General features: G+C 48.8%; 1 protein-coding gene across 1 annotated transcript in view; it reads right to left on the bottom strand.

The window, feature by feature from the left end:
- Nucleotides 1-13,239, bottom strand: part of CSMD2 (CUB and Sushi multiple domains 2) — a 689,054-nt gene that overhangs the window by 415,307 nt on the left and 260,508 nt on the right. Inside the window, exon 5 of the mRNA XM_070786891.1 lies at nucleotides 11,299-11,506. Coding sequence (XP_070642992.1) covers nucleotides 11,299-11,506 — 208 coding nt within the window. The remainder of the gene's footprint in view (nucleotides 1-11,298; nucleotides 11,507-13,239) is intronic.

The raw sequence follows: 13,239 nt of genomic DNA, 5'->3' as shown, positions 1-13,239 counted from the left end.
GAACAGGCCCATCCCCTTGCCAGTTCCGGGTGCCACTGGCTTAACAGCCTCAGGCATGCACCATCTCTGCCAGCCTAAGACCTTGACCCTGCCTTGCTCCTGATATTCAAACAGACTGAAACCCCAGAGAACAGGCATAGACCTTACACCACTTGCCTGTATGAAGTTCAAAGGAAAATAGGGCACTGTGACATGGGTCTTTACACGTGTAATTCCCGCTGCCTGAAATGCTGATCCTGAGTGCCTCCCACGGTGGCTCCTTCTCAAGTCTTAATCTTAGATCCTGTCCCCCAAGAGAGGCCGGCCCAACCCCTTTTACTTAAGGTCTCCAGAGCTATTATTCCCCATCCTGTTCATTTCCTTCGTGGTACTCATCACAGCTGTATTTTACATATATTCTGTGATTCTTTTTTTTCATAGCAGTCTCCCCAGAGTAGACCAGAAGTCCCGCAAAAACAGAGACTTCATTTGTTTTCTCCACCCCTGTATTCCCAATGCCAGGCTCACTGTCAGACAATGGAAGGGCTTAAGTAGTTTGAATGAATGAATAATGACAGAAAGATGCTGGCAGGGAAGATGGAGGTGGTAAGGCTGACTGAGATGTTGAAAGGAGACACTGCTGATAATGCTGCTGGTGCTGATCCTGAGGATGGCTTCTCAAGGCCCTGCCAGAATACATACTTAAACACCAAACTTTTCAGCCACAGTTATTCCTGTCCCATGACCATCTCCACTAGTCTCATCGCAAACAGTGTGTATCAATAACCAAGGGCAACTGTGTCCCTGTACCTTCTTCCTTGCTGTGGCCTTAACTTCCCTCTCTGTGCCCATTTCATGCTGGGGAGGCCAGCAAGCATGACCACCCCCTGGCCCTGCTCCTTCCCCTGTGTTCCTCTGCTGAATGACCCTACCACAGCCATCAAGCCAGAAACGGGATTCACCCCAGACTCCTCCTCTGCCTTCATTCCTCCTTTCCAATGACGCCCCCAAAGCAGCTGGCTCTGTGTCTGAGGTGTTTTCTGAGATCACTGTCTCTGCTCCATCCCTTTACAACTACCATAATTCAAGGCTGGATGATCTCTTGGCTGAGTGGTCACCGAGTTTTACAGCTGGCTTCTGAACCTTCTATGAACCCAATTAAGATTCAGGGTGATCATGTTCCTTCTCTGCTTAAAATACTTCAATAGCTTTCTTTAGTCTACGGAATCCTCTCCCCATATATGAACGTGGGAACGAAGTTCTTTACGACCCATGCTCTTCCTGTGCTCGTCTCAGACCTCGTCTCCTGCCCTTGCTTTCTTGCACCCTGCACTCCACCTGCAATGCTGCCAACACATCAGGGCTCTTTCTGGCTCCACATCGGTGATAAACTTTTGCTCACCCTTTAGTTCAACTCCAAAGTCATACCATCTGGGACTCATTCATCTGAGTCCTCCAAGTAGCCCCTCTACTGTGATGGAAGACTGAGTCCTTTTAGGAGGACATTTTTTGTTTCTGTCTTCCGAGTGACCTGGTATTCCTTTGGTGAACCACTTCTTTTCCACTTCCAGTCAGAGGTTTGGGTAGAACAGATAGCTATGTGACCCGGGCCTGGCCAGTAAGAATATCATCTAGCTGTATATTGATGTTGAGAGCAGAGCACATGATTCAATTCTGGTCCAGTCAAGGACCATCTGAGGGCTTTTGTGGGAACCATTAGGAAAGACACACTTTCTTTCTGCTGCTGCTGCTGCTGCTAAGTCGCTTCAGTCGTGTCCGACTCTGTGCGACCCCATAGACGGCAGCCCACCAGTCTCCCCTGTCCCTGGGATTCTCCAGGCGAGAACACTGGAGTGGGTTGTCATTTCCTTCTCCAATGCATGAAAGTGAAAAGTGAAAGTGAAGTCGCTCAGTTGTATCTGAATCCTAGCGACCCCATGGACTGCAGCCCACCAGGCCCCTCCGCCCATGGGATTTTCCAGGCAAGAGTACTGGAGTGGGGTGCCATTCTTTCTGCTAGGACTGCCAAATCAGTAGGATGGGGAAAGCTGAGGTTGGTGAGCTCTGCTACCTCATGGGCAAAGTTTGCCCAATAGTGAAGCCAAGATCTAGGAAGACAAAGCTGTGGGAGGGGGAGAAGCAACTACAGATGACCTTATCTACATGCCTTGATCCAGCAGTGCCTGAAGCCAGTATGGACTTCTCAGTTATAGAAGACAACATATTCCCTTTCTAGCTTGAATCAGCTGGAGATGGGTTTCTACATCTTGAAAAAAAAAAAAAAAGAATCGTAGCTATTACATTTCTTTTTTAGCCCCAGGGGAACTTCTGTATACCTCTAAGAAAAGTACCTAACACATGCTATTGTAAAGCACTTAATTATATGCTTAATTATATGCCTCTCTGCCCTGATTGTGAGCTCCAGGGTCCTGTACAATGCATGGCTATTACATAAACATCTGTGGAGTAAATAAATATCTCCCTGGGGATGGGACTGTGTTTTTGTCTCCCTGCACCTAGCAGAGCCTAGTTCATAGAAGGCTGTCAATAAATGATTACTGAAAATAAAGAGGGAAAAAGTAACAAAGAATGAAAATGATCTAAACCAATGGTTTGACAAAATATATATGAATGAATAAATAAGTGAATAGTTATTAACAAATCCCCATTGGCATGCTGTTTTCATTCTAATTATATCTGAATCTAATGACTCTTGAATGAAATATCTAGTTAAAAGTCGCTGAGATCAAATGGTTCTAGTTGGCTCAAATTCCATGGGCAAAATGCTTAATAATTAAAACTCAGTGTTTCAAAAGGAGAAATTGTTACTAGCAAAATTTCAAACTGAATGTCTGGATATTAGATGGGAGTTTTTGTATCCCCACCTATAAACATAAAAGCAAACCAATGAAGGGAAACAAAGTAAAGAAAAATCCTCAAAGTTGAATCCAGAGAGTAGGTTGAACCTGCTTTCCAGGGAAATTCTCTTTTCAAAAACAGCTGAAGGGACTTTCCTGGTGGTTAAGACTCCACACGTCCATTACAGGGGACACGGGTCTGATGTATGGTTGGGAATTAAGATCCCACATGCCTTGGAGTATCAGTTCAGTTCAGTTGCTCAGTTGTGTCCAACTCTTTGCAACCCCATGAATCACAGCACACCAGGCCTCCCTGTCCATCACCAACTCCCGGACTTCACCCAAACTCATAAGCATCAAGTCGGTGATGCCATCCAGCCATCTCATCCTCTGTCATCCCCTTCTCCTCCTGCTCCCAATCCCTCCCAGCATCAGAGTCGTTTCCAAAGAGTCAACTCGTTGCATGAGGTGGCCAAAGTACTGGAGTTTCAGCTTTAGCATCATTCCTTCCAAAGAAATCCCAGGGCTGATCTCCTTCAGGATGGACTGGTTGGATCTCCTTGCAGTCCAAGGGACTCTCAAGAGTCTTCTCCAACACCACAGTTCAAAAGCATCAATTCTTCAGCGCTCAGCTTTCTTCACAGTCCAACTCTCACATCCATACATGACCACTGGAAAAACAATAGCCTTGACTAGATGGACCTTTGTTGGCAAAGTCATGTCTCTGCTTTTGAATATGCTGTCTAGGTTGGTCATAACTTTCCTTCCAAGGAGTAAGCGTCTTTTAATTTCATGGCTGCAGTCACCATCTGCAGTGATTTTGGAGCCCCCAAAAATAAAGTCTGCCACTGTTTTCACTGTTTCCCCATCTATATCCTATGAAGTGATGGGACCAGATGCCATGATCTTAGTTTTATGAATGTTGAGCTTTAAGCCAACTTTTTCAGTCTCCTCTTTCACTTTCACCAAGAGGCTTTTTAGTTTCTCTTCACTTTCTGCCATAAGGGTGGTGTCATCTGCATATCTGAGTAACCTCAGATATTTCTCCCGGCAATCTTGATTCCAGCTTGTGCTTCTTCCAGCCCAGCGTTTCTCATGATGTACTCTGCATATAAGTTAAATAAGCAGGGTGACAATATACAGCCTTGATGTACTCCTTTTCCTATTTGGAACCAGTCTGTTGTTCCATGTCCAGTTCTAACTATTGCTTCCTGACCTGCATATAGGTTTCTCAAGAGGCAGGTCACGTGGTCTGGTATTCCCATCTCTTTCAGAATTTCCCACAGTTTATTGTGATCCACACAGTCAAAGGCTTTGGCATAGTCAATAAAGCAGAAATAGATGTTTTTTCTGGAACTCTCTTGCTTTTTGGATGATCCAGCTCTTGCCTTTGAGTATAGCAATAAACAAAAACCAAACAACTCCCCCGCCCCCCCGAAAAAAAAACAACAGCTGAAGTCTATTGGGCCGCCCTGGGGGCAGGACCTGGGAACACTAGGCACTGGAGTCGACTTTCTCCTCTTTTTTCCCAGGTGGAAGGGGCTACTGAGGCTCAGAGGTGGATGGCAGAGTCTCCAATCTCCAGGGTGGGTGCATGGTGAAGAGAATCCTCCCTAGAGAATCCCTGGGACCAGTTCCTGGGCCTGTGTCTCAGGGGTCAGGGAAGTGAGCTCCTACATTGGCCAGGAGACCCAGGCAGCAGCCCTAGAATGATGCCCTCCCACCCATCATCTCCCTCTCTCATATCAAAATGGTACCCATCCTTCAAGGCCCGGCTCGAATGCAGGCCCTGCCTGGAGGCCCCAGTCTCCTGCCCCAGGACAGCATCCTCCTCTAAAACCCTGCAGCGTGTTCTCCTCCCTTTTCTTATTTCGAATGTTCAGTGGAGGCAAGGTTGTCACATAGAGGCCTGTAGGGGGCTAGACTTGAGGGCACAGAGGGAATGGGATGCTGCTGCTAAGTCGCTTCAGTCATGTCCGACTCTGTGCGACCCCAGAGATGACAGCCCACCAGGCTCCCCCGTCCCTGGGATTCTCCAGGCAAGAACACTGGAGTGGGTTGCCATTTCCTTCTCCAATGCATGAGAGTGAAAAGTGAAAGTGAAGTCGCTCAGTCGTGTCCGACTCTTAGCAACCCCAGGGACTGCAGCCTACCAGGCTCCTCTGTCCATGGGATTTTCCAGGCAAGAGTACTGGAGTGGGGTGCCATTGCCTTCTCCAGAGGGAATGGGCAGCAGATCCCAAATGACTGTAGTGAAACGAAGAATGAAATCCCAGTAGACTGAAGAAAGCAAAGAAGAGAGGCTGAGGGGCCATGACTCCCGGTACAGACGGATCCACAGAAGATGGGAGAGTGGTCCTGAGTCTACACAGAAATCCCAGACGCAGGAAGGAGCTTTGAACTCCCTCTACCATACACACCCCCATGAACACACCCTTGTGGCTGGCACTTTAGCTGGCCCCAGAGAAAGGGTGGCTTCCACCTTGAGTGCAGGTCAGGCCTTGCCTGCCCTCCCCGTCACAGGAAGAAGCGGCCATAGGGGTGGAAGAGGAGCCAAGGAGGGAGCAAGGCCAACAGATTCTGCATCCTCATCAATCTGAGACAGTGATGGGGCTGTGCCTCCCCCTTCTCTGCAGGATGTCTTCTCCACACTCTGCCCCTTCTTCCCAAGCCTGCAGACCCCTTAGGGTCGCCGGGGCACTCCCCTGCCCCAGGCCAGCCCAGAGCAGCCATCAGCAGCTGAATGAGTTGAACTAGCCAGCCCGGAGCCTGGGTGCAGGCAGAGAAGAGGTGCTGCTGCTCACAATGCACTCACAGCGTGCAGCTCTGGGAAGACCATTGCAACCAAGTCACCCCCACCTGCTGACTCTGCACGGGTGTCCTCCTGTCTGACCCAGGGGCTCTCTGCCAGTTCCCCTCACCTGGTGCCCCTCACCTGGTAACTCCCCAGAGCTGGATCAGGCAAGTGTCACTCTGCCTGGTGAGATGCCACTGGGCTTGCAGGCTGGGCCATGGCTGTGGTGGGGTCACCAAGAATCGGGTGAAGCTCGGCGTGGACTCATCGTACCCTTTTTCCCTCAAGAGAGAGAGCACCTTGCTTCTAGCCCCATCCCAGGACTAAGTTAGGCAGCAGTTTACATGTTGATCCCTTCCAACATGCCTTGTAGGTTGGTATAATGAGCCCCATTTTTCAGATGTGGAAACTGAGGTTCAGAGAGGTTAGTAAATATCCCAAGATTACACAGCAATGAAGAGGTGGATCTGGGTTTTGAGCTCATGTCTGTCTGAGTCCCAAGTCTGCTGTCTCCTCAGATGCCAAGGTGCAGGCTCGACACCTAAGGTTGGAGACACTACGCAGACCTCGCCCCTGTTCTCGGAGGGGTGTCTGGCTTTCTCTCCTCTCATACAGCCCAGGGGAAGCTCCTGCTGAGATGCCAGTGGACAGAGTTCAGCATGAGGCAAAGGGGAGAGATTCTGGGTGGATTTTAACTCACAGATTTTCTCCAAGATGGAGAGGCTGCCTCTGTAATGGCCTGGCAATTACTTCTCCTCATTATGATAACATGATCCTAATTCCCTCCTGGGACCCAGAAGCCCAGGCTTTAAAAGAATCTTCTGCATCCCTTAGTCCCAGCCCTCTGAAAAGTCCAGGGGCCCATGAGGAACTGGAGCCGTGCTGAGCGTATTTTCATAGAATTGGAGAGGAAGGAATAGGGCTCCCTGAAGATCACTGCCAACAGATGGGGTCAGAGCAGAACAAAGACCACTATCCACCCCTGAGAAGGATCAGTGAGCAAAAATTGGTCCCTAAATTGAGTTCAGTGAACTAGAAGTACGTATGTGTCAGGGGGGTTGACTTGTTGATGTGTATATGGCAATGACTTGGAGGAGCGTGTGTCCTTTGGCTGTGTGAGTGTGTGTGGGGGTGGGGGTAGGGGAGTAATACCAAATCTGCTATGTGGATTGTAACTCTCAAGTCAGTTCAAGCCCAATTTGGCTCCTGGTTAATCACACACACAAAAAGACAATTAACTTTAGGGAGAGCAAGTCTGAGACACTTGGGACCCCCTCAGCATGACAGAGTTGCAGGGTTCAGTGCTCACCACAGTAACAACCTTTTCCCACTCAAAACATGTATGGCCGGATTCTCAGAGGCCAGGGATGGACAAGCACAACAGGAAGCGGTAGTCCACTGATTGACGCATATACATCACAGGACTTTACAGTTATGGCAGACACCATTATTATGTACACCCCCCCACCCCCATCTTTCATTATGTCAGTGCCATTGATTATATCCTGCCACCTTTTTGGCTTTGAACTGTCCTTTGTTTTATGAAATCATGTTCTGAAGAGTTGGCAGGATTTTTTGTTGTTGTTCTCTAATATCCTTGGAAGAAAAGTTATGACCAACCTAGATAGCATATTGAAAAGCAGAGACATTACTTTGCCAACAAAGGTCCGTCTAGTCAAGGCTATGGTTTTTCCAGTGGTCATGTATGGATGTGAGAGTTGGACTGTGAAGAAAGCTGAGCGCCGAAGAATTGATGCTTTTGAACTGTGGTGTTGGAGAAGACTCTTGAGAGTCCCTTGGACTGCAAGGAGATCCAACCAGTCCATCCTGAAGGAGATCAGCCCTGGGTGTTCTTTGGAAGGAATGATGCTAAAGCTGAAACTCCAGAACTTTGGCCACCTCATGCGAAGAGTTGACTCATTGGAAAAGACTCTGATGCTGGGAGGGATTGGGGGCAGGAGGAGAAGGGGACGACAGAGGATGAGATGGCTGGATGGCATCACTGACTCGATGAACGTGAGTTTGAGTGAACTCCGGGACATGGTGATGGACAGGGAGGCCTGGCGTGCTGTGATTCATGGGGTCGCAAAGAGTTGGACACGACTGAGTGAACTGAATATCCTTATTTGGAAAAATAAAAAACTATCAAGCCTATGTTTTCCCAATCATTTGGAACTTGAAGTCCATGAAGTCCAAACCCTAATTTAAAGTCTCCTGCTTACATCCTCTTTGAAGGGGAGGAGAGTGTAGGAACTGAGTCAGGGACAGTCCATGCCACCATCCTCTTCTGAATCATCACAAATCTGCTACCTGATAGAGGAGGTGTGATTTAGTCACTAAGTCGGGTTTGATGCTGCGAACCCATGGACCGGGGCCCATCAGGCTCCTCTGTCCATTGGATTTTCCAGGCAAGAACACCGGCATGGTTGTCATTTCCTTCTCCAGATAAAGGAGGTAGCGTTGTTTTTTTTTTTCCCCCTCTAAAAGGTGTATCTGTTTTCTCAACAGATGAAGGGATGTCTAGTTGCTCAAATTCACCTTTCCAGATGTTGTCTTTCTCTGCTTGGTGAAGAACTCAAGAGAACATCCTAAAGTCCTATTGCTTTGATCCAGTGATAAAAGCAATACACTCATAAAGCAGGAGCATCCCATTTTCACATGAGTCCAGGGATCCATAAAGGAGAGGGGCTGGGGAGGGAGCGGGTTCTTTGCACAGACGTCCTGAGCCTGCAGCTTTGTTCATCCATAACTGCTACGCAGGTATAAATTAGAACAACAAATGCATCCTGCCTGGCAAGGGTGACACAGACCCTGTAAATGATTATAATTTAATCTTACAGCAGAGTTCTGAATGACTCCCCTAACGATTTCCTCTGCTTAATTCCTTTCCCACTGAGTGACTTAATAGGAAAAGGAATACTCTTTCCCGTTTGTTTCCCTCCAGAAGTTTGGACAACCGGGTAGACTCACATCCGGCGGGGGGCAGGGGCGGGGGGCGGGTGGAGGCTGTGGGAGGCCATTTGGCCCACGGATAAACAAGTGCATTAGTGCATTGCAGAGGCCTTGGGGCTGGAAGAGAGAGAACCAGCAAGGATATCCATCTCGGTATCTGTTTGCAGAAGTGCAAGCTTGGCTACAATCCATCAAGAGACCTGATGGAGGGAATTGTGTCAGTCTCACAAGGGAACGCACCGCCACCGCGACAGCCCTCCTCAAACACCGTGTGACGCAGTGCACCGGCGTGACCAAGAAGATGGGCTTTCAAGTCCAGCTAACCTGGGGGTGAATCCCAGCTCTGCTCCTTACTACCGTGTGACTTCCAGCCAGTGACCTAACCACACTGGGCCTCGTTTTCCTCATCTGCAAAAGGAGGAAGATCATGCTACCTACTTCATAGAAGTCTAAATGAAATTACACCTGTAAGAGCTTAGAATCAGCCTGCCATATAAAAGCTCAACAAATACTGTTTATTTACTAAATAAATTCTAGTCTCACACCAATTACATTTCGGAGACATGTGTAATGATATAGGAAAAATTTTCATGATATAATGTTAAAATGTATAGTGACTGACATATTTTCAGATCTTAATTTTTTAATATTAAACATATATAAAAATGCCAGCTAGCTTGATCTAGGCAAAGCAAAAAGGCCAAAGGGGAATACATCAAAACGTTAATACTTGTGGGACTTCCCTGGTGGTCCAGTGGTTAAGAATCTGCCTTGCAGCCTAAAAGAGGGGGGAGTCTGGGGGAGAACAGATACATATATATGTATGGCTGAGCCTCTTTGCTGTCCACCTGAAACTGTCACAACACTGTTTACGGGCTGTACCCCAATACAAAATAAAAAGGTTTTAAAAAAATGAATCTGCCTTGCAATGCAAGGGACTTGGGTTCGATCCCTTATTGCAGAACGAAGGTCCACATGTTGCTGGGCATCTAAGCCCACAGACTGCAACTATTGAAGCCCGAGTGCTCTGGACCCTCAGTGCCACAACTAGGGAGCCTGGGAGCCACAGGGAATGATCTCGAATTCTGCAACCAAGACCCAACGCAACCAAATACAGAAAATGTTAATACTTGTTATTATTCATTTCCCTATACCTTTTAATATTGTCCATGTTTTCTATACGGAGCATATGTATGACATAAACGATCAGAAAAATAAGTATTTTACAAAAAGAGGGCAGGGAGACAGAAGGTCTTCGGACTGGGCAGGTCACTAGGAGTGCGGTTTGGTGGACAGTCATCTAGACTTTCATCCCAACTCCAAGCACCAAATGTCCAGTCCCTGCCCCCGGACCAAGCTCCACACAACAATCAGCCGTCAGCTCGTGTCCGCCTGTCTCAACACCCCATCCGGGGCAGTAAATGACCTGACTTGGCCAAGTTTTTGCAACACGCCTATGACACCAAAGTCTTCTGACCCCCAGGTCAGAACACCTTCTACCACAACATGAAATCTGAGTTTCCTGGTCCCTGAAGCTCCAAGTCCATTTTTGGCAGGAGTCTGTTCCCACTTTTTCCCTCTCAAATAGTCATGCTTGGGGCCTGTGGTGGATTTGTCTGTTTTCCTCACTCTCAAAGGGCCATGTCTTACTCAACTGGCCTTCCTACAACAAAACCTGGTATAAAAGAAATGTTCAACATCAGCCGCTCTTGTTCTTCCTCTCCCACCCTTCCTCCCCTTCCCCGCCCATGCCTCTAGCCTGCTGACCACTGTGTCTGTCTTCCCAAGGGACTATCCATCCCTGACGCTTGCAGCTGCCACCTTCTGCTTCACTCAGGCCCCTCAGTGACACCTCCTCCTTCTCAGTCCCAGGCAGCGAGCCCCACCTTCCCCGGCACCATGCAGCAATCAAGACTGCAAAGAAGCACACCTGAGCGCATCCTTCTGTTGGCTCCCCATGTGCTGACCCAGGTCCCCCTGCTGCCCTCGTCCTGATAACAGAACCACCAGAATACAAGAGCACATTATGAATGTCGCGCCACCATTCTTGAGGCTTGTCACCCAAACAGAAAGCACGTCATTCTCTAAGCCAGCCCCAGCTAGGGCCCACCCCATGGGTCCAAGCCTGGGAGACCACAAACAACCAAGGCCGGTAAGCCTTCATCATCCATCTCCTCCCAAACCTGCCGACACCAGAGTCTCCATGGCAGCAGAGCACAGCTCATAAAAGCCCTGCTTTGTGGTGAAGGCAAACAATAGGAAGTAGGTTAGCCCTTCCCGCAGGAACCAAGGCGTGACAATGCCTCTCCCGGCTCGGAACCCTGGGCATGGGAAAAGCAACTGCCACTCAACGTTCTAGTCCCTTTGCTGGATGCTTCCAGCAATGGGACAATATTTCAAGTCATTTCACTGAGACCCTATCCATGTCCTGAGACCACTGTTAGTCTTAATGCAAGTTCCTTGACCAAATCCCATCCTGATATTCTTCAGCGAGGACATGCTTCAAATCAGGTACCAAAATCACTGTGAAAATTGACCCCAGCTCTGAAAATATGCAGTGACTTCTCATTATGAGGAAAGGAAACTTTCCAGTAGGGGGTAGAACAGGTGGCAAAGGGACCTCTGGCTGCAGGTCTAGGCGCCAAGGGGACCGCATCCCTGGAAGCCACAGTTGCAGGGGACAGGGGAGGGGGAGGGGAGGGAAGGCGTGCTTACCAAAGGGAGGAGCCTTCGGTCCCCGTGACTTCCAGGAAGTCGTAACCGTCCTCCAGCTGGAAGTCAATAAAGACCAGGGCGATGGTGTCCCCCAGCTCGGCCAGGATGGTCCAGGTGCAGTCGGCGTTGTTGTGGTACTCCGAGGGGAAGTGCGGGCTGGAGATGATGCCGCTCTGGCCCCGCAGGGTCCCACCGCATGCATCGTCCGCTGTGGGCAGACACAAGAGGCTCATGTGAGTCCAGGTCCTGGTACTTAATCGTGTACTGCATGCATGAGAGGCAGAGAGGACCCTGGGACATGACCTGCAGAGAGCATGTGCCACAAACTTCCAGAGCCCTGATTGTGCACCAGACCTTGTTCTGAGAATTTTAGTTCTTCTTCTCATTGAACAGATGAGGAAACCAAGGCACAGGGAGGTAAAGCAACCTGCCTGAGGTCACACAGCCAATGAGCTAGGTCAGTGAGCTGGGTGAACTCTGCCTGTTGGAGCACGTTTCTAGCTACTATACCACACTGTTGCGCAATGACCAAGAAAAAAGGAGAAAGCAGTTATCACACTTATTTCCACGGTCATGACTATGGAGACCAGGACGTTTTCCCCTACCAGATCCTAGGAAACTTCGGATGTGGAAGTGAAAGTGTTAGTCGCTCAGTCACGTCCGACTCTTTGGGACCCCATGGATGGTAGACTGCCAGGCTGCTCAGTCCATGGAATTAACCAGGCAGGAATACTGGAGTGGGTTGCTATTTCCTTCTCCAGGGGAATCTTGCCAACCCAGGGATCGAACCTGGGTCTCCTGCATCTCAGGCAGACTCTTTACTGCCTGAGCTACCAGGGAAGCTCTTGGATGTAATGGAACTAAATGAAAGCTCATCACAGTACCCTGAGGGCAAAACTCAAAGGGCATTCACAGCCTGGCCAGACCTCTGCAATGTTCCCTCCTGCTCCTTGGGCCCAGGTCAGCTCGGTTCGAGTGCTGGGCGTGGTCACACCTCCTGGGCTTTGCTCACACCGCACCATCTGTCTAGGGTACCCCTGGTCCAGAGGAAGTCTTTCGATGCTTTGAGATCCAACTGCAGTACCACTTCTCAGGAAAGCCTCATCCCCCATGCTTTTAATAGCTGCTCCCTTCTCTGTGCTCCTGCAGCAGAGTGTGTGACTTCAGACATCGTACTTGGCACTGTGTGAGTGACCTGTCACATGTCTGTCTGCCACTCTAGGTTCTGAACTTGCTGGAAATCCCAAGGGCAGGGACCATGTCTTCCTCATCCGCACAGCACATCCTGATGGAATCACTGCTCCAGCCCACATCCCAGCTGAGACTTGATATGCAGAAACAATGATCCCAAGACCATGCTCTGATATGTAATAGTTAAGAACACTGGCTTTCCAATTTTTGCACAGCTCAGTGTGCACCCCTCCCTTGCAGCTTATAGCTGGGTGGCTTAGTGGAAGTTAACCAGATTTCCTAAGCCTGCCCTCCTGGAGCTTGTATGCAAGTGGTGGGGGTGGTTTAGTCGCTATGTCCAACTCTCGTGACCCCATGAACTGTAGCCCACCAGGTCCCTCGTCCATGGGATTTCCCAGGCAATAATACTGGAGTGGGTTGCCATTTCATTCTCCAAAGGATCTTCCCCACCCAGGGATCAAAACTGCATGTCCTGTATTTCGGGCAGATTCTTCACCGCTGAGTCACCAGGGAAGCCCCTTGTGTGCAAGTAAGGGATAGTAATCCACTTAGCAAAAGCTGTATTAGAGATGTGGACTAAATTATAAAGAAAGGAAAAATGTAATATCAGGATTCAAATGTGTATCAGAGGCAGCAGAGTAACAGTAACCAAAATTACTATTTATTAAGCACTTACACGGTGCCATGTGCTACGCTAACTACATATTTCATGACTCTATGAAATATCATTCCCATTTTACAGGTAAAGAA

This window comes from Bos indicus, chromosome 3 (assembly GCF_029378745.1).
Source record: "Bos indicus isolate NIAB-ARS_2022 breed Sahiwal x Tharparkar chromosome 3, NIAB-ARS_B.indTharparkar_mat_pri_1.0, whole genome shotgun sequence".
Taxonomy (NCBI): domain Eukaryota; kingdom Metazoa; phylum Chordata; class Mammalia; order Artiodactyla; family Bovidae; genus Bos; species Bos indicus.
Note: the sequence above shows the minus strand (reverse complement) of the source record. Positions and strands in the feature narration are given on the sequence as shown.